Raw genomic sequence first — 20,831 nt, forward strand, 5'->3', positions numbered from 1 at the left:
GCCAGGGTTCAAAGCCAGGCGGGGCAGAAGGAAGCCAGGACCAGAGCAAAGCAGCGAGGAGGTACAAACAGCGGAAGCACAGTTAGCTCCAGGAATACGGCAACGGGACACACGTGGTTCAAGAAGCAGGTTAATACTGGAGTGTGGACGTACAATCCGCTGAGTGTATCGACTAAACACTGAGGCCAGCCCACAGAAGCACGGTTAATCCGTAACGGAAACAGTACAGTTAAAAATTTGTACTACTCAGAGCAAAACTAAGTATCGTCTGTAACGGTCTCTCTCGGGAAGCACGTCTCCAGGTTCGGTTCAGGAAATAAAGCCTGCACGTGCATCCAGAATGTTCCTCAGGGGACAGGGGCTCCATGACAGAGCCCAAACTCCTGGTTCCGGGTGACCCTGCATCGTCTCCAGCTCCCTGAGACGGGGGTCCCTCTGTGGGCCAGCGGCGCCCCGGTGCCGCGTGCCCGGGCCACGTGGAAGCCAGGAGCAGTGAGCCCGCACAGACGGCGACCCCGCCTTCATCTGACTGTTCTGAGACTCCCTGCGTCAGAGGCATCGCCCCAAACCACCCGTTTCTGGTTCCTGCCCGTTCTCGCGTCACAGGGCATCTGAGGCAAGAAACAGGATTCCAGACAAAGACCCATGACTGTTCTACTGGAGCTTAATTACACGCTAGACAAAATACTTGTACTGTTTTCAACGCTCGTGAAGACTACCCTCAAAACTTTCCCTGTATTACTTGGGAGAAACGGCAACTTCCGTGTGAAATATCTGTGTATTCCACTCACCGTTACAGTATAAAATGGGTGCTCCTCAAGGTTGCCCGAAACTCCTAACCCTGAGGACAGTTAATTTTATACTTACTCCCCCTGAGGAACCCCAGTGGTTAGAATGAAGTTCTGATCTATATATTGCTACTTTCGAATGTGCTCCTTAATGGAACAGGTACCCTTCGGGTAGGAGTCCCTTCAGGGAGAGAGAGAAACCAGAACACTCTAATCCACAGGGGCGACAAAAAGAGGCTTTCCAGAGCGGTCTGTGTGCCGAGTCCTCCAGAACGGGCCACCGTTACTGAGGAAAGCAGAAAATACAAGCTCCTTTAAGAAACTGTGAACGTCTCTGGACTTTATCTGTCCTGTTTTCATAGAACAAGAACAAACGGGCTCTCCAGCTCCAAACAGCGACGGGAGCAAGGGAGCAGGTGGCCCGACGCCGTTCCGACAGCAGCTACCTGACGGGACCCGGTCCGCACAGCCCGACCACCGGAGCCGACTGGCTGGTAGCTAAGTGAAGGCACAGCCAGTGGAAGCACGACCACGCAGTGGTGTTTTTGACCTGAGGGGGAACACCGTGCACTGACAGGGAGGGATACTGGCCCCACTAGTCACGATGGGGGGCGGGAGCGGGGAGCGGGTTGCAGAGCCGTATTTAAAGTCTAATGCCATTAAATTTACAAGCGTATAGCAGATGCATAAAAGTATGATTTTACATGCCTAAGAGTAAGTGGAAGGATGCAAAAATAGTGTGAAAACAGAAAACACCTACTCTCTCCTTACACGCCTCTGCACCAACTGAAACGGTTTTGCATTAAGGACGTACCACTATTTCAGTCTTATGCCACTTTTTTAAAAACTGTCAATTCCCCAAAATACATCTTCACGTCATACAAAATGTGTGTCCCCTAAACTGTATTCGATCCAGTGGTTTCATACTTTTCTAAAATCTTCAGACAACAGGGTTCTTGCAGAGTCTGCACATACACGACCACGGTGCTCTCTTCTACCCTTACCGACTATCAGCCAAGAAAATCCACCAGCCTTTAAGCGCCTGGAGAACAAGAACTGTTACCAGTCGTCTTTAATTCCCAGAGCCTAGGCACTGCTCCCTTGCAAGAGTCTGCTTCCCAAGACAAAAGCGTCAGAGTTCTCGGGGCAACAGACTCCACGGGGACCAGAAGACAACAACAGACTTATGTCCCCTAAGACCTGAATGATACTGCTTCAGGGAGGTTCACCAAACCGAGTTTAGCTTTTCAAAGTTCAATAAGCTCACTGAATAACATGCGACTTTACTACTCAAAAAAAAACAAATCACTTAAAAAGTCCAAGACTTACCCTTTGTCAAAGAAAGACGTATGTCCCGGTCGAGAGAGCTTTGCACTGCTGCTATTCATCCCCCCACAGTTCACATTCCCTGAAATATAGGATTTTCGTGATGCTTGGTCCTTTGCAAAATTCCTGCAAGCTGCTAGTTTGGATTCTAAAGCCTACGGAAAGAAGGAGGAATGATTGGCTTGTCAAAACAGTAGCTGTACATAAAAATCTGCATTTCAAACCATTTCTATTTCAAGACTAAAATTACACTCTCTTTGTTGATAACGGTAGCCATTCAAGCCACAGTCACCTCTCTGACAGAAAGAGGGAACGTTTACGCTGACCCCTAATGACCTCAGAATGATGCAGTTATTCCTCTCGGTATTACTGACGGATACAGACATACTCCTGACCTTACAACTAAGAAAACTGAGGCAAAGTAGGCAGATCCCAGGTCTCCTGACCCATCCGTGTTCCCTCCTGAGGGGGGGACTATTGGAGAGCCATTAATTTCCTTATTCAAGACATCCGTCCATCCACACACTTGCCGAACGTGATCACAGAGCAGACACAAGCTGGTCTGAGGCCTCGGAGGGACAGACGCAAGGGCAAGTACTGGGTCCGGCACCAGGGGAAAGAGTGTGGTAGAAGATTCCAGAGCCGGAGGGTAGCAGACGGCAAGGCTGGGAAGGATGAGATCAGGAATTCAAGGACAGAGCTCTGAACAAAATCAACCCTGGAAGGGTGGGCAGATGAAGACCCAACCAGATGACAAAGAGGAATGAGCGGGAAGGCAGGAAGCAGACCTGACACAGCATCAGAGAAGCAAAGGGAGGAAAGAGCTAAAAAAATTTAAAAAACCCAGTGTTGAATGTTCCAAGGAAAAGCAGGGCAGAATAGCATCCGTCGGGTTGGGCAGCCGAGGCTCATCGGCGAGCAATTCTGGTGGAGCGAGCGGGGAGGAGAGTCAGACCAGGGTGTGCGGGGAGCGGGTGCGCGGTCAAAAACGCTAACAATAAATGGAGACACGCTTTCAGAAAGCTCGGCTGGGAAAGGGAGACAGAAGGAGGGTGACAGCCAAAGACAGACGTGGGGTTAAAGAGTAGCTGCTTTTACTTTTGCTTTTTAAGATTAAAAGCCTGTAGAATACGTGATACACAAATGTCACATAGGAAGTGTGTGTCTGAAACCTAACGGGTAATCCATAAAGATTACGTACAAATACTAAAATACAGTAAGAGGCTGAGAACACAGGAGACCTCGGCGAGAGGGCTGGAAGGGATGGGATCCGAGGCCCAGAGGGACAAAATTAGCCGTGGGCAGTAACGTGGCGCTTGGCCCACTGAGATAAAGAGGAAGAATGGCTACGAGCAGAGGTGATATTAGGAGGTAGCAACAGAGGTCAGAGAAGAGAACGGACAGTGGGAATCAGATGGCCTTGCTTTCTCAGTGGAGGAGGGTGCAGGGGTGGGGCTGGAGCCTCCAGTTCAAGTCCGGGGACAAAGGAGGACAAAGAGGTAGAAAGGGAGACACTCCGAAGAGCACGCGGGGCTGGCAGATAACCGCAGACCCAGAGTCCCGATGACATCTTGGAAGGCGGACGGTCAGCCGGATGGACAAACCGTGCGAGGACTCCCAAGGTCACCTTTCCGCACCACTTCTAAATAAATTACGGAACGTCATATGCAAAACAAACAGGGACCAGAGAACGGGGGACGTGAAGCCCAGGAACAGGCAGGAGTAACCCGGGGAGAGAAATGGGGCCGTGCGCCAGCCTGCAAGCCCCTCAGAGCGCCCGGCAGAGAGGGCGCCGAGTGAGAAGCCGCAGACACAAGATGCAGCCAAGAAAGGATAGGTTTCTTCTACCCACAAGAAAAAGAAAGTAAATAAAAACGCCAGGAAAAGGAAAAAGCATACAAGTCAGCTCTGATAAAAAAATGAAGACACTTGGTATGATTTTGAGTAAATAATTTAAAAAAATGCCTGAAACATCTGCTAAGTGGCAGAGAGAAAGCAACCCAGGAGCCGGCTCCTCCTCTGATTCTGCAGACTACAGTCCACACATGGGCAGAACACTGGAGAAGCTGCTGATTTTCAATTTTCAGAACCAACTAATGGGACAGTTCAAGATGGGACAGAAAGAAAGACACACATACAACAGGGAGCTGAGATACAGTCTAATAAATCCAGAAACAGAGGCTTAAGCATGCCATTTAAAGTTTTAAAATTACCAAAAGAACAAAAAATTAAAAAGTGGGAAGTGGCAGTTAAATTTGTCATCTTTTTGCTTAAAGTTGGTAAGTCGAGGCATCAAAAAATCAGCACGTTATTTTGAGCTATGGAGCCAAACACCACCACTCTTACAACAATCAGGATTTTTAAAAACAGTCATGTTAGGAGGGAAAATTACTCTATGGACTGTGTGAAACAATTTGTGCACGTTGCTTTTTATAGCAATGTTAAAATGCAGATTTAGAATTTAATCTGATGGTCAAAAAATAATTTTATGAGCCAGAAAAGGCCTCCCATTTCTCCGTTACATAAAGTACAATGCAGTTTCTGCTTTTGTCAGAAAATGTCTTTCACAAACAAGTGAAGGGGTGACGGACAGCGGGCAGTTTCAGGGGTAGAATACTGAAAAGAGAGGTAAAAGGGGCCCAGGGAAGCAGGAAAGGGAACCCACGCCCGAGACGCCGACTTCTCAGAGGCGTCAATCCACACCGTTATCTGACCGCTTCCCGCGATCCAGATTCAGGGGAGAGCTGCGACTGCTGCACTGAGCCAGACTGCAGGTCTCCTCCACGGCCTAAAAGCCACGAGGCAGCAGTGACAGAAGAAGCCATCTGTGGGATCACCGGTGAGCAGGAAAGAAACGAAAGCAAGAGACGGCTCTCACTCAGTTCAGCCCAAGAGCCCTGCTGTTGGTGAGGTCAAAGAGCAGGTATTCTACAGAGCGAAACACTGAATACGCAGACAGACAAGGGTAAGATTTCAAAAGCCAAGGTTCCGGAAGCCAAGGTTAGAGCCAAGGAGACAGCACAGAAGCTGAAGTGGCCAAGGAGCAGGGAGACGGGTGGGACTAAGACCACAAAGTCCCGTCTGAGGGCCAGTGCTGACGTCCTCCGGGGAGAAAGCTCAGGGGGAGGCCACAGGGAGGGCGGACCACGGCAAGAACAGGATCCAAGAGTGGTATAAAACACAGCAGGCCCGAGAACAGTTATCTCAGGAAAAGACGGAGGAGTCATGATGTAGAAACGGCCAAAGGGAAACCGAGGAATGCCCAGGGGGATCTCCAGAGCGCAGCGCACAGGGCCTTCTGCAGAGGCCCCAGCGAGCCCGAGCCCTGGCGTGTTTATCTGGAGCCGTCTCGGCTGATCACTGTCTCATCACAGCCTGTACCACAGAAGGAACCCTTTCCCCTTCTCTCGCTCCAAATTCAGAAATCAACACTGTGGCAGTTAAGTATCTAGGGCTAAATAACTGACTACTTACCCCTACTTTCCGTAAGAGATCCCCCACGATGTTGAGTGCCGATATCCTCGCGGAGGGAGTTAGCGGACTGGCACCAAAACCGTTTGGTATCGCTAGAGAGAAAGAAAAGGTGAGTGATGACACTTGCAGGTGTCTTTCCCTTTTGTTGCCGGGTGTCACTGAGCGGCACACGCTCGATGACAAATCAATTCAGTATCCAGACGAGGGACGGAAGCTATCAAGTGGAGACACCATAAATACGCTGAACTGTCTCCTTCCACTGATGGATATTGAGACTAGATCCAATTTTACATCACGAATGATGCTAAAAGGACACGTATCCTTAAGACATCTAGACAAGAATTTCCAGAGAAGAGAGTCCTCAAAATAGAACTGCCGGGTCAGAGGACAGGCCCCTTTTTTTCACCTTAAGAGATCCTGCCAAAATGCTCTCCGAAAAGGTTGTGCCAATGTCAGCAATCTGTGTGGCTACGGCCTTAATAATATTAGACGTTATCTTTTTTTTTTTGGTCAATTTAATAGTCATTTTGTTTTCTCTTTTGTTTCCTTAATAACTAGACATTTGAGCCTCTTCTGGACATCATGTTTATCCTCCGCACTTTGTCTACTGGCTTGTCTTTCCTTTAATCAATGGGCAAGGGCACTAAACACCACAGATATTCGCCCTTTCTCTCCTCAATCTTGTATTTCACGGTGTGGCATCTATCTTTCAAACTTCCTGCTTTGGTGGGGGAAGTTTTGGCTTCCTCACCTCAGTGTTATAAAAATGTTGCTCACATCTCCTCCTGATGTTTTCCTATTCTTTTTTTTACATTTAGATCATTTAATTCATCAAATATCTTAATTTTTTTCATCCAAATGGAGAGCCAGTTGTCCTAATACCATGCCGTGAAGACTCGTCTCATCTGAAACGGCACTTTACATATTCTGAATTCCCTATATATTTTAGTTCCATTAAATTCCTAGTCTGTTCCACCAGAAATACGCTGGTTTCATTATTACAATGTTAAAATGCTATGGTATCCTGAAGGAGAAATCTTGTTATTACCTAATTCGAACTTTTCTTGCCACATTTATTCTTCAGAGTAACTTTAAAAAATCAACTTGCCAACTTAAAAAACCCTGTGTTGATTTTTTTTTTAGGAATTTAAACTGCTGACTGATTTGGGGACAGCGGCTACTGCAACAGGCTTCCCGTTCAGAATCGCAGTTGTCCGCTTCCCATTCAGAATCGCAGTTGTCCGGGGTGACAGTCACAACTTCTTGCACGCCCCTCAGCAAAGGTTTCAGTCAGGCACATTTCTTCAATTGATTTTTGAGGTGATATACACGATGGTTAAGAGCTCTTGAGCAAGACGCAAAGCCGTCTCTGCCGTTCTGACGCTGAGTGAGCTCTAGTCGGGGGCCCGTATGTGGTGCTGGTAACGGCACTTAGAAAATCGTTGTCAAGTTGAAATTAGTTCAGGCACTTTCTAAATACCTAGCACATAGTAAGTGCTCACGAAATGTTAGCTGCTACTCTTTTATCTGCTTCCTACAGAGTGCTAATCAATACGTAAATGCTTGGCTCCTGCTGCTCGTCGCTGTCCTTGGCCTTCAGACCATCACCTCACTGAAGGCAGGGACTTCGCCTCATTCCCCAGGAGACTCCCGGCAGCCAGCAGGATGCGCGGCGTACAACAGGCGCGCGACAGGATATAAATAAACTGCTTCGCTTTTCTCAGCAGGGACTTCCAGATCTCGCTTTCCCTTATTCTCAAATTATGAAATCTGGGCTTTTATGGTAAGCTGTCTTAAATGCTTTTTGGAAACAGGCACTGTTATCAATAAAATGCAATTAGCGACAGACCACTTCGCAGAGCTCAGCCCTCTCCATCTCGCACTGGTTTCTCTCATCTCCTGCTCCTCGTCAGGCCTGTGCTGACTTCTCCGTCACGCCACTGCTGTGAGCCAGGTCGCAGCGGCTTTCAGGTTAGTGAAAGTTCATGCCATCAGGTCCAGGCCAGAAATGTGTCTACCTGGACAGATATTCCTGCCTCGGGGTTGACACAGCTTAATCCTGTGGCAGAGAAAGCAAGCTCTGTGTCCCACTGACCTCACCCGGCTCACCGCAGCCAAGTCCCTGAATTAAAACCCTAACGAGCTATTACAGGACGTGCACCTCTCTGGGTATTAACCTCGACTGAAGCTCCAGACTATTCGGATTCGTGCTCAACTAACGGATTTTCAGAGCTTAGCTGCAGAATTCTAATTAGTACCTAAAAGCCAACCTTTGTTAATTCTCGAATGTTGGTGATTCTGAGATGCTCAAATGCCCAGGTAGCCATTCTGAAACATGGACAGTGAGGGTTCCGGACGAGCGCTGCCATCTACACCCCCGGCCTGTTCTAGGGCCTCAGCAGTGAACCCAGCACGAGTACAGAGAACAACACCTATGACTATCCGGCATTTTCATCCTTCCTACCAAATTCACCTTATACCGAGGTGACGGTGGGACGAGTTCTCTATTCAAGGGCTACTGAGCACCTGAAATTTGGCTAATGCAACTGAGACACTGAATTTTAAATTTTAACTCACATTAATAAAAATGTCAACAGGCACCCGTGGTTAGTGGCTACGGGACTGGGTGGCACAGACTCGGAACGCTTCCTTCACTAACTGCCCAGAGAGAAAGCCTTCTCCTATCCCTCTGGAAGATAAAATCCTTTCTTTAAAAAAGACAGGGGAAGAAAGAGCTTCATTTTGGGAAGAAAAAAGTATGGAGGAGTGGGAGTTGCTGAAGTGTCTATAAGCTGTAAAAAAACTAAACAAATCCAAATAAAGAGCTTTGGGTTCTGTTCCAAGCTTTTATGCAGTGGCCGCTAAGCACTTTTTCGGCTTATCTGGATTAAAAAAAAACAAAAAAAAAAAACCAACAACAAAAAAAAACACCTCTGCTGATGGCAACAGAACATTCTCTAAGTACTAGTTATCGGTGACTCCAAATGTCACCTCTGAAAACGGCAGCCCTGGGGGCGTGTAAGAGAAGGGCCGTGTCCGCCGGAGCCAGTCTTACACGAGTCTCACTGGCAGCTCGACCAGTCTCGGTACCGTGGGCGTGTGAAGGCGTCTAGTCCTCCGGGATCGGTTCAGTGGCAAAAGAAATAAACCGTGTTTACAGATGACCCCCAAAGGCGGGTGCAACAAGGAGGTGCGTGCAAACGCAAACGAGCACACGTGGCGGAGAGTCGGGGTTAGCAGCAGTCGGCGTTCAGGGGTAAGACGGCAGACGGGCCACTCTCTTTTCAATTTTCTGGCCTGAGCGTGGATTACTGCCAGCATCAAAAGATCGACTTTCCCTGAAAACCTTTACCTTTTTAACATCTCGACGGACTGAGCCGCTCATCTTACACGTGGCCACCGTCGCCCCGCTCCCCGTGCAACCTCTTCTTGCGCCTCACAGAGCGCGTGAGCTCACGGCCGTCCACGCCGAAGCCACTGCTACACGCGCCTCGCTCTGCTTCCCCAGCGAACCCTCCCCGGCTGCATTCTCTCCCGCAGGCTCAGAAAGAAAAGTCGTCGCAAACCTTTCGGTGAAGGAAAACTGTTCTCCGTGCCCTTGCCAACAGGAGTGGCCGGCAAAGAAAGTGAGGCCTGGACCGCCGAGTCCATCTTTTCACAATCGAGGGTGGGAGAACTGGGGGCCGACTTTCTGGTTACTTCCTGTTGTCTTTCCCGAACTGCCAGTTCTTGTCTTAAGTCTGCAAAATGGGGCACAGGCAATAAAACTCACCAGAGGAAGCAAATCCATGCGGCCAAGTCACCTGTGAAACGCCATAAAGCCATTCTTCCTAAGTGACGATTTCTCGAAAACGGTTTCCCATGTAACACTTTTTATTTTTCGGGGTACATAAATGACAACCCTATTGTCTATATGGTCTTTGAGAATAATTTAAAAATACAAGGACTGACATAAATGCTCTTACCTAAGAGAACAGCTAACTATGCTCACACGTGTAAAAAAAAAAAAAAAAGGAGGGGGGGGGGCGAATTCCAAAGAAGAACTCGCAGTGAGCCTGACACAAAAATAAATACTTTTCAACTCATTTGCTTTTATTTTGAAATAATGTACTTTGGGGATTACTGCAAAATCAATGAAGTACATTTTTGTAATTTTAAATGTATTTTTAATTATCAAAATGCACTATGTTGTTTTAGAAAGGAAGTAATTCAAAATAGTTGTAATTTTTTTCTTGCTTTCAAATACCGAATTTTTAAGCCAAAATTAACATTTTCTTTTCCAGTTACACAACCGACCTACAGAACGCGTTTAAAAAGGATACAAAGTTATCCCACCTCTGGGTATGTATCCAACGTCTACCCACGGGTAATGAATAAAGAAAATGAGGTACGTGCACATAGGTGATCTTACTCGGCCTTAAACAGGAAGGACACTCTGACATCTGCTACCACATGGATGAACTCCAGGACATCACGCTAAGTGAAAATGAGCCCGTCACAGAAGGACAGATACTGTACGACCCCACATTCATGAGGTTCCTAGAGTTGTCAGATTCATAGACACAGAAAGGACAATGGTGTTTCCAGGGGCTGGGGGAGGGGTGGGGAGTTAGACCGCTGTATACATATTATGCATATAGTGATTATATACTTTCCTTTAAAATTCTTCCCAGAGCGCCTGGGTGGCTCCATTGGTTAAGCGTCTGCCTTCAGCTCAGGTCATGATCCCAGGGTTCTGGGATCGAGCCCCGCCATCAGGCTCCCTGCCCTATAGGGAGCCTACTTCTCCCTCTCCCTCTGCCTGCTGCTCCCCCCTGCTTACACTCTCTAATAAATAAAATCTTAGAAATAAAAATAAAAAATTCTTCTTCCCTCTTTTTTAGTACGTGATAGAATGCAGAATATCATAAAGAAGAAAATAGTCCCTACTTTATAACGCGTGCACATCTGCAGTGTTACTATATGCCTAATACAAAATTATTTACATGGAACCAAACAGGAAAAAACCTAAAGAAGCCAAGCAGGACCCACGCAGTGGTAGCAGAGTTAAGGTTTTGGAAAACAGACCAGGGTCTGAATACCAACTGAAACGTTTTTTAAGATTTTTTTTTTTTTTTTTTTTCTAATCTGAGAGAGAGAGCACGAGCGGGGGGGGGGGGGGCGGGGAGGAGCAGAAGGAGAGAGAGAAATAGACTCCCTCTGAGCAGGGAGCCCAATGCGGGGGTCGATCCCAGGACCCCAAGATCATGACCTGAGCCGAAGGCAGATGCTTAACCAACTGAACTACCCAGGCACCCCCCAACTGAAAAGTTCTAAGACTTTGGACAAAACTCAAACTCTCCATGCCTCAGTTTTCTGACCTATAAAATGGGGATAATACTACCTACCTCTTATTGGCACTGCAGGCATTAAGAAACTAAAGGAACTTAGTGCAGTGCCTGACAAAAGCATATAAATGTACACAGCTTAAAAGCGGATCCTGAAGCTAGCTTAGAACTCGGGCTTGGGGATAGTAAGGTGAAGGATAAACTTTCAGTTTTACCTCTTGCTTCATCCTTTAACCGTTGGACGGACACCAACAAAGATTCCTTTTCATCAAGTTCGCTTTCTAAAAATGCATTGCGTTCAATGGCCTGATTTAGCCTTTGTTCAAAGTCTTCCAGTGAAACTATTGTTGCCCTAAAAATAAAAAAAAACAAAAAAATAAATTGAGAGTCCATGAATTAAATAAGTAGCATGCAAATAGCCAATACGAAGGGAAACTGTTGGTCTACCTCATGGCATTTCCTGACCTAGAAAGCCTGGCTCAGCTGAAAGAGAATGATCCCAGTCCCTTCTGACCTCTGGTGGCGTTTAGTATCTCTGCTATTAGTTCTGGCCATTCAATACATTCTCTTAAATTCCCACCAAAATTCATTACAGTTCCTTAAGAGGAAGGCCATTTACTACACATTATATCTCCCCACTGGATTTTAAACAGAGAACAATCAAGATTAGAAAACTTTACAATTTTAGAGTACATTAAGAATTTGTTTAAAACACCAAGCCCCAGGTCCCTACCAACTCCTCTTTCTGCATTCCTCATCTTACGTATTCAACAAACGGTTAACATGCACCTACTACGGGCCCCCCGCCCACTGTGTGCTACCTGCTAGAGAAATAACGCTCCCTAACCTCAAGCTAGAACTCTCAATGCCCTGGCCAATGTTATCAAGTCCTATCAACTGTCGAAATGTCACTCAACCCCATCTGTTCTCCTCCAACCTCCTGCCCTGGTTTAATTCTTTATCCATCGCCTGCTTCACTCCTAAATGGTCCTCCTCCCTACTTCCAATCCCTCAGGATTATCCTTTCAAACCAAAATCTGATGTTACTCCTTCATTTAAAAAATCCTTAAACAGCCCCTCATTGCCTCCGGAATGGCTTTCAAAGAGAGCGCGCAAGGTTCTCCCCAACCGGCCCGCCCACCTTCCAGGCTCAACCTGTTCAGCCACTCTCTCCGCACTTCAGTCAAAGTGAAAGAGTCCTGCCGGCCAAGCCTCCCTGCCTTCACGTTCCCTCCTCACCTGGCTGGCTGCGTCCCTCCTTGCAGACTCAGCAGAACGCCAGCGAACTTCCCCCATTCCCCCAGGGCACTCTAGCTGCTCCCACCGCAACGCCCCGAGCGCGGGTACACTCTCTTCACCAGCGCATTTCTGGTGTGCAATGTCCACACCTGTCACACCCAAGGTATCCTCAACTCTAGCATCGAGTCAGGCACTGAAGAGTCACTCACACATTAATCATCGTAAAATACTAGGAATTCAGTTCGGAATGGTTAAGAAACAACGAATTATAATCACAGTGAAGCTTAGCAACAGTAACGGGGAGCCGCTCTAGGCCGCACCGCACAACCGTGAGGGAGGCAGTGTTCTGGGAAAATCCACTGGTTTGTGTTAAAGCTGAAGAGGATGAAGAGGAGTAGGGATGTAAAGATGGACTGGGGAGGAAGAAACTGCAGACTGCAGGTAGGAGACTCGGGGCCCACGACAAGCGTGGGAGGACTGAGAGCACGGAGGGAAAGACAGAGGACTGGAGGACACCGGCTTGAGAGAAAAACCAATAGGAGCAACCACAGGACCCGAAGGGGAGGAAAAGGACAGAGGGGAAGAAAAATCTGGAAGGGTTTGATCTGGGGAGATAAGGATCTGGGGTTAGCGTCCATGTGATGAGTTACAAGGGGGCGTGAAACCCCAAAAGGAGATGCCGTGAGACCAAGATCCGGGCGACAGGCCGAGCCTGCACAGCCGGATTTTCCGCACTGCTGGCCAGCGGCGGCTACTCCAGCAAAGACGCACCCCTCGTTTACCTCTTGGCGCGCTCCAGGTCGTCGTTGGCCTGCTCCAGCTCTCTCACGTACTTGTGCAGCTGCTCCTTGATGGCCCGAGTCTGACTCAGGTCATCTTCCAGCACCGACACCTGCTTGTAGCTCTGTGCGTACTGCTGCTCTAGCTTCTCCTGAACGCGTGCGCACGGGAAGGGGAGCGTGTTGTGAATACACAGTTCTCCTTAATAAAGGAAGTAACCCGAGAAATGGGGGGTCCCCAAGGAATTCCCCCACCATCTGAGCTGATGGGAGTAGTAGCAGCCCTCTCCTCCTTATGATATAAACACACACACACACACACACACACGCTCATTCCAAGTACCGTAACTCATAAATTTACAGAGTCAACCACTCTCCACTCAGAAAGAAATCTAATAATCCTCTCTCTGAAAAGAACTAAAACAGTGAAACCATTGCCTCCAAAACCCCACATGTGGTGGAGGAGCTCTGGGTTCTCAGGCTAAACGCAGACCAGGGCAAGCACAAACAAGGAGACTATCGCCCTGAGTTCCAATGCCCTCCCTCGCACCTGCCTTCCCCAAACCCTGCTCCCCCGGGCACAGAAGCGGCTCAAGCCCTTGGCTAAAGCAGGCGCTGAAAAGCAGCAAAAGGGGCTGATTTTTTTCTACTCCTGGAAATCCCTTTTTAAAAAGGAGTTTTTTTAACCCCAACTAAACTTCAAAACTAAAGAGACTATGAACAACAAAACAAATGCATATTTCATATAAATATTATTTTAAATCTGTCAAATCAGGCAGCTTTTAAAAATGACAGGACTTACAATATGACATTGCAGGACGAGTATCACTAAGAAACTGACAGCTACAGAGTTTCTAAGTGAACTCCTAAACTCTACGCCCCCTTTCCCTTGGTTCCAGGAAAGTTTATTTCAAAAAATCACTTTAAGCCTTTTCTATTTTGTTTTTGCTGCCCGGCTGCCTGCTGCTCTTAAGCTCCACCTAAAAAAAAAAAAAAAAAAAAAAAAAAAAAAATCTATTTCTCCTTTTACTATAAGCCAGAGTTACCTTTAACGCTTCCACTTCATACTTCAGTCTTTGGTTATCAGCTTGCAAGTCTCTGTTTCTTTGTTCAGCCTGTACTAACTGTGCCTCCAGCTCTGCTTCTAATTCTCTGCTTCCCTCCTGGAATTCAACTAGCTCATCCCGAGCTTCCTGGAAGCTGATCAGAGACAAAGTGGGAAGAGGAGTTAGAGCAGGAACCACGGGGTAGCGTGAAGAGCATTACCTAGCGGTTCAATAATTCTGTCTGAATGCCAGCACTGCCATGAAATACACTACACGATAAAGACAGTCTGTCCTGCAGCTCGTACGTGATATTCGGGGTTCAGTGAAAGTGAGTTAAAAGGCCCAAAAGGGGGGAACCTGGGTGGCTCAGTCGGTTAAATGTCTGCTTTCAGCTCAGGTCACGATCCTGGGGCCAGGCCCCGAGTTGGGCTCCCTGCTCAGCCGGGAGTCTGTTTGTCCCTCTCCCTCTGCCCTGCTCCTGCTCGCTCGCTCAGTTTCTCTCTCTCAAATAAAGTCTTTTAAAAAAAATCTATTTTTTTTTTAAAAAGGCCTAAAGGACTCACATTTTATATACTCACCCCTAGATCCTTCTTATTTAAGGTGTAAATAAAAAAGCACATATACATTTAAACAAAGTAGTTTAATATTTAGGTAAGTATTTTTCAATACAGTTGCTTTCCTTTGTAGTTCTATTTTTTTTTTAAATTTTTATCTACTTGAAAGAGAGAGAGAGAGCACACACACAGTAGGGTGGGGAGGGGCAGAGAGAGAGAGAAAGAGAGAGTCCCAGGCAGACTCCCCACTGAGCAGGGAGCCCAAGGCAGGGCTCAATCCCAGGACCCTGGTCACGATCTGAGCCAAAACCAACAGCGGGACACTTAACTGACTGAGCCACCCAGGAGTCCCTCTATTATTTAATTTTATACATTTAAAAGCGTTATTCTGAGAAGGGGTCCACAGGTTTCCCCAGCCTATTAAGGCATCTATGGCACAAAAAAGATTAAGAACTCCTGCCACAGACAGACCCATTCTAGATCCACGGGCACAATACAGTAACGGCCTTCAACAGTAACAATGAAACAGTGATAGAAGGTTTAGTAACAAGCTCTGTAAAACAAAGCAGGAAAACGTGTGTGCATGTTAGAGCATGTTTTAAAAAGAAATCTGAGACAAATTCTGGTGCTCAAAGGTTATTATGTAAAAGCTTCCCCAACTAATTAAAATAAGTGAGAGCTTATAAAACGCTCCACAACGCCTGAAACTCTTCTCGCCCCCTCCACAGCTCTGCTGGCTCCTGACAGACAGCACTCGCCTGGAGAGAACTAGAGACGGCTGCGTGTGCCCGACACAGCTCATCGGAATCTCCAAAGACCACACGAGGAGGCGGAATGAGGGCGCACACAGCAGGCCAAGGACGGCCAAACGCAGTAAGCACGGAAGGAGGTAAACTACCAGAAGAAATCACAAACATGACGTTTTCTTACTGTTTTAATAATTTGAGTAATAAAGATTTATGGCATTTTCATACTATTTAAATACAGCAATGCTATGACTATTTCCAGACTCCCACACCTAAATCTGAAACTTTAAATTTAGCTTTATAGTAAATAAATAAATAGATAGAAAACGAAATAAATAAAATTGCTAGAGTTGGTATATTCCAAATGCCCCCCCCCCCATTTTCAGGATGCTTTTCAATATTACCTTTGTTTATACTTCAAGGAAAGTTCCTTCCAGTAAGCAGTTTCCTCCTTTAAACTCGAAAAATCTGGTATATCTTCACCATCCATGATCAAGAAAGCCTGTGAAATATTAAAGACAAGTTAAATAGACAACAGGGGCACCTGGCTGTCTCTGTCGGTGGAGGGTGCAACTCTTGACCTTGGGGGGCGTTGAGTTCAAGCCCCACACTAGGCAGAGAGCTTACACTCAATCAATCATTCAATGACAGCTATTAAAAACGAAATAAACCACACGAAATAAAAAAAATTAAAAACAAAGAGAGAACACAGGAATCTATAAAAGTATAAAATCTGGGATATTAAATCAGCATTCTGGAGGGAGTTAAACATGACAGATTCTGCGAGTGGATAACTAGACACATACATCACTTTACCGCCCCAACCTCAGGGACCACCAGGACCGTGGAGGACGTTAGGACAGGAGAGGAGCTCCCCAACGTGCTCGGCTATAAAGGCACATGAGGCACTCGGAGGAGGCACTAGGTTCTAAGTGAACTGGCCCCATAGAATCGTCTCGCGCCCTGGGCCCCAGCAGCTGGGTTACAGCCAGCTGGTCTTCTGGGAATCAAGTGACAGAAACAAGTACACTGTCCGAGCTGACGCTCCTACTGCGTGTCCTTCCCTGCTGTACAACTGCTTCAAAAGACCTATCTGAAACATTTCATGCCAGGGGACCACACTAGGAAATCGGGTACCACATTCTCAATAATGGACTGCTATTATTACATTTCTAAAAACTTAATTACAAGACCAAAGCTTCCTCCGTAAGGTCACTAATCCCCAACTTCAGTGTTCTCTCATCGTGGCTGCTCTCCCAAAGCGTGGCAGGGGGGTGGGAATACCTATGACCTCACATTTGGACTGACCACCTAAAAACCCCAATTGGCTGGCCGGAAAATGAAATACCAAGGACACTGGGCTCACTCTGCGTTCATGCCTAGAGCAAAACGTCTGCCTTCCCTCCTACAACCCCCTCCCCAAGCATCCCACTTTATATTCCAGCAATACTGTTTAAAATTGTCTCAACACGACATTCTGTTTCAGGTCTGGATGTTTCCTCTACCTGGAATGGCTCTCCCTTCCTTGAGCATTTGGAAAGCTCCTACTTGTCCTTTAAAACCTAGCTGTCATCTTTTCCAGAAAGCCTTTCCTGCCCTCACCCAGACAGCACTGAAATCTCCCACACTCTTGCCTATCATTATACCCCACACTTGCTTTCCCGAATAGACTTACCACACATGATGCTTTGCTTCGACCTGTATCCCCGTGAGGCTGTGTATTATTTCGACCCAGCACAGTGTCTGCACAACAGCAGACACTCAATAATATTAGCTAAGCTAAACCAAAATTGAATCAACCTAATCCATACAGGGCAGCAAGAACTAAAGACCAGCTTTACAAGTAAATTAATAGAAACCAGAGTTCACATGGCACAATCCACTCATAAAGGCTGAGCAAGAAGTCACAGACCGGAAACTCCAGCTTCAGGGTGGATATGCCAAAGAGGCACGAGAGTGATTTCTCGCTGAGTAATATTAACATATAACTTGACACACTTAGTTTGAGGCTGACTGCCGCGTTCTGTTTCATCCGAGTCTTTCCTGACCACCCCACCTTCTCTGATTTTCGGCATGTTAGTAAATCTTCCAATTATCTGAAATTAATAATCAGCCTAAGAGTTCTCTGAAAAGAGAAGAATTCTTGACATGCCTGGCAACCCTTATGGCACCAAGCTAACAGCTGGCTCAGAGAAAGTATTAATGCTATCCAGCATTTACTGAGCAACTGCTACGTGTCAGACGCTAAGTACTGGACAAGTACTTGGTGCCCAGGTGGGCCCTCCTCCAATGCCGTCAGCCCTCCACTGGCACACTCCTGGCTGTGCCACTCTACTCTTGGACATGCCGTCAGGGCCCAACGCAGAGCGGGGAGTCCCGCCCAGACCGGGCTCTAGGGCTCCGGTTCTGCCATTCAACTCCTTAAGCCACCGCTTAACCTCTCAAGGTCTCCTTTTTCTCATCCAAAGAGAGTCTGGACCAGATGACAGGTTTCTTCAAGTCTGCGTACTGACTACTAAATATTACAGATCAATTTTACAATCCTACCCCTTTATCAAAGTTTCCGATTCCCACTCTATTTCCCCAGTTGTAGAGCTAATTTTATTTATAGCTACAATTTGTAGTAAGGTGTCAGTGAGGATGAGGCTGGTCCAGTAGAAGTATTTGTATCTCAGAAGAATATCCAAAACCCCCGAAGGCATCGCCACGTGGTTTCAATAACTCTGGAGAGTTTCTGCCTCAGTCTCCTTGAGGGAAGGGGCAGATTTCATATCAACAATCCAGATGAAGTTCTAATTACAGCACAGAGAGGCATCGCAAGGTGAGGCAACAATCACTGTCCCTTGAATGCTCTCAATAAGGTCTTTCCCAAAAATGCCGCCCCCACCGGAAAATGTCGGTTCCATCTGAAATCTATGAATCCAGCCCTGAAGAACCTCGGGGGCACAGGTCCTCACACCTGGGTAGATGCACTCACCATCTGAACACTGGCAACCACATATCAATGAGCCATTCAAATACTCCGTTTTTGATACACAATCCAATCAATTATGGTTTTATAAAATGTTACGAAGATCCCAGGGACACAAGAAGCAAAGTTTGCTGCTACTGATTCTGGTTCAAATATGAAATATTTATAGAAAAATGAAAGGGTAAGTCTCTCCAGCTAGTTCCTTGAGGGCTGGACCAGTGTCTTATTTATAAATCCCTCTGCATCACCAGAAACACGGAACATGGTAGAAATTCAACAAATGTTTGAAACGACTTATAACCTTTCTTTCATTATTCCGTCTTTACTTTCCAAAGCACTGCTTTCCTTTATTAAGATCTAATTCCTATTTCAGGAATGGCGTAAGAAAACCTCGTGGGCAGTTTATTTCTACCTCACAGCGCACCACCACGTATTAAATCAGGATTACAAAGCCTATCATTTCCGGCTAGACAAAATTATCAGTCTGATGCACGCCAAGCCACAGTCACGTGAAAAGCGCCATACAGGCTCCACCCCAAAGAACAGGGAGCGGATGGGACTCACTGGGGAGAGCCTTGGAGACACCACCACACACTTGCTACCTAAAATAATCACCGTCCAGCCCTTCGGTCTTAAATATAAATGGACAACCAAGAAGCAGCAGACAAATGAGAAAATCCAGGAGTGTGAATAAGAAAATCCTAGCACCTACTGCACTGAAACAGGTAATTCACAATGAGAGGATTTTTCTCCTGCAAGAACTCAGGAGGATGACCTCCCACACACTTCCTGAGATGGTTACAGAAGCCGAGAAAACTAAGGCAGGGCAGCATGGGGTGCAAGAAACAGGGACTCCAACTTAAGACTGCAAGGAAGAGAAGTCCCCAGATGAAGCCCAGCCCACCCTCAGCCAGATGGGTGGCTCCAGCGAAAACGAGGAGTCCCGTGTAACAGTCTGGGAAGCTGGATACACCTGAGGTTGCGATGAAAACACATCGCTCTTGGGTCAATAAGGAAAAAAGCAAGTGGGGGCACCTGGCTGGCTCAGTCAGGGGAGCGTGTGACTCTTGATCTCAGGGTTGTGAGTTCAAGCCCCATGTTGGGTACAGAGATTACTTAAAAATAAAATCTTGAAAAACAGCAAGTGAAAACTCCAGAGAAATGAAAACAGTATAAAAAAGGCCTTGACACTTATACACAACATTTTTAATTTAAATATCTCAAGTCTAAAATTCTTAATTAGCTGACTTTATATTACTTTACGCATCTGAGACAAGTTCCATATTTTATAGCCATCAGTGAATTTCCTCTTTTTGGCCTTAAATTTGCCATAACTGTCGTGTGTTGCTCCTCTGCAAGGTTCTAGGATTTGGTGTACAGGTCTGTATTATTTTTTAAGCCTCTCTAATTTTGTACTTCGATGATAATACTTTGCAGCCTTGGTCTTCTCAAAGTGAATATTTGTTGTCTTTGTAGCTTATAGTCAAGTGGCAGCCATCTTGGTCCCTTAACTACGTTGCTCTCATGCTTTGGACCTTCTCTAGATTACATATGTCTTTCTGGAATTGGGTGACTGGAGCCTCTTCAGTATTTCAACATTCTGTTCACGGGTAGGATACTTTCAACGTTTGCAGTACTGTTCCTGTTACTAGGCAGCAACTGCTAGTGGTGGGTTGTGTGGTCCACAGGCCAGAGTCCTTACGGAAGTTCATAATAACTATCCGCTGCCGTCCTTGCATCTAACATTTATTTGAATGTATTTTAACTTGGAGCCAATCCTTCTACAAATAGAGTTTGTAGAAGGATTGGCTCCACAGTTTTTAATTTAAAAACGTTATCATTCACATGCCCAATGTGAAACTTTTCTGCGTGAGACTGCTCTGTTGACATTGGCCCTTTATTCAGTATCAGAAGACTTGTAAGTAGTTATGACATTGAAGAGCACTTAGCTAAGTAGATTCCCTGAGGAATCTGTTTACACTTCCGGGTGTACTATAAAGTATCCATTTGCCCTTGATTTTTGTTGCCTAAATAGGGCCATATTCTTAACACAATCACGAACGTTTCCATCAATATTCCCTGATGACTTGGGTTATAAATAGACTTCCCTGCAAAACTTTTTCAATATCTAGCTCTATTCTTGTGCCCTCCCTATCCAATTACTTAGTTCAGTACCAAATAACACTAGGAAAACTACTTTAATATGTGTTTTTATTTCACACGTGCATCTCCTATTTTCTTGCTGAATCTTATGCGAACTGAATGTTGACTCCAATTTTTCCAATTAACAGGCCACTTTGCAACGTGTTTATCGGCCCCTCAAACAGTATAATCTACAACTGAAACCTTTTACTAAAATGACCATCATCTTTTCCAGAAGAAACCAATTAAAAACATTTGACCTGGAAACAAGGGGTAGAAGCAACACAGCTGTAGTAGTGGAGAACCCTGGGCCAGACTCCTCTACTCACGGGCTGGATGACCTTGGGCAAGTTACTAAACCACTCTGTGCCCCCCGCCTCACCTGCACAATGGGGATAATAATTAAAACAGGGCTGTTATGATTAGGGGAATTAATATT

General features: G+C 46.3%; 1 protein-coding gene across 7 annotated transcripts in view; it reads right to left on the minus strand.

The window, feature by feature from the left end:
- Nucleotides 1-20,831, minus strand: part of NDEL1 (nudE neurodevelopment protein 1 like 1) — a 44,374-nt gene that overhangs the window by 5,342 nt on the left and 18,201 nt on the right. For all 7 annotated transcript variants that reach the window (XM_048226465.2, XM_026520960.4, XM_048226467.2 and 4 more), the window contains exons 2-8: nt 15,684-15,781; nt 13,980-14,133; nt 12,937-13,085; nt 11,131-11,267; nt 9,155-9,328; nt 5,589-5,680; nt 2,118-2,269 (exon numbers count right to left, since the gene is read on the minus strand). In XM_048226465.2, coding sequence (XP_048082422.1) covers nt 2,118-2,269; nt 5,589-5,680; nt 9,155-9,328; nt 11,131-11,267; nt 12,937-13,085; nt 13,980-14,133; nt 15,684-15,769 — 944 coding nt within the window. In that variant the 5' untranslated portion in view covers nt 15,770-15,781. The remainder of the gene's footprint in view (nt 1-2,117; nt 2,270-5,588; nt 5,681-9,154; nt 9,329-11,130; nt 11,268-12,936; nt 13,086-13,979; nt 14,134-15,683; nt 15,782-20,831) is intronic.

This window comes from Ursus arctos, unplaced genomic scaffold, assembly GCF_023065955.2.
Source record: "Ursus arctos isolate Adak ecotype North America unplaced genomic scaffold, UrsArc2.0 scaffold_14, whole genome shotgun sequence".
Classification (NCBI taxonomy): Eukaryota; Metazoa; Chordata; class Mammalia; order Carnivora; family Ursidae; genus Ursus; species Ursus arctos.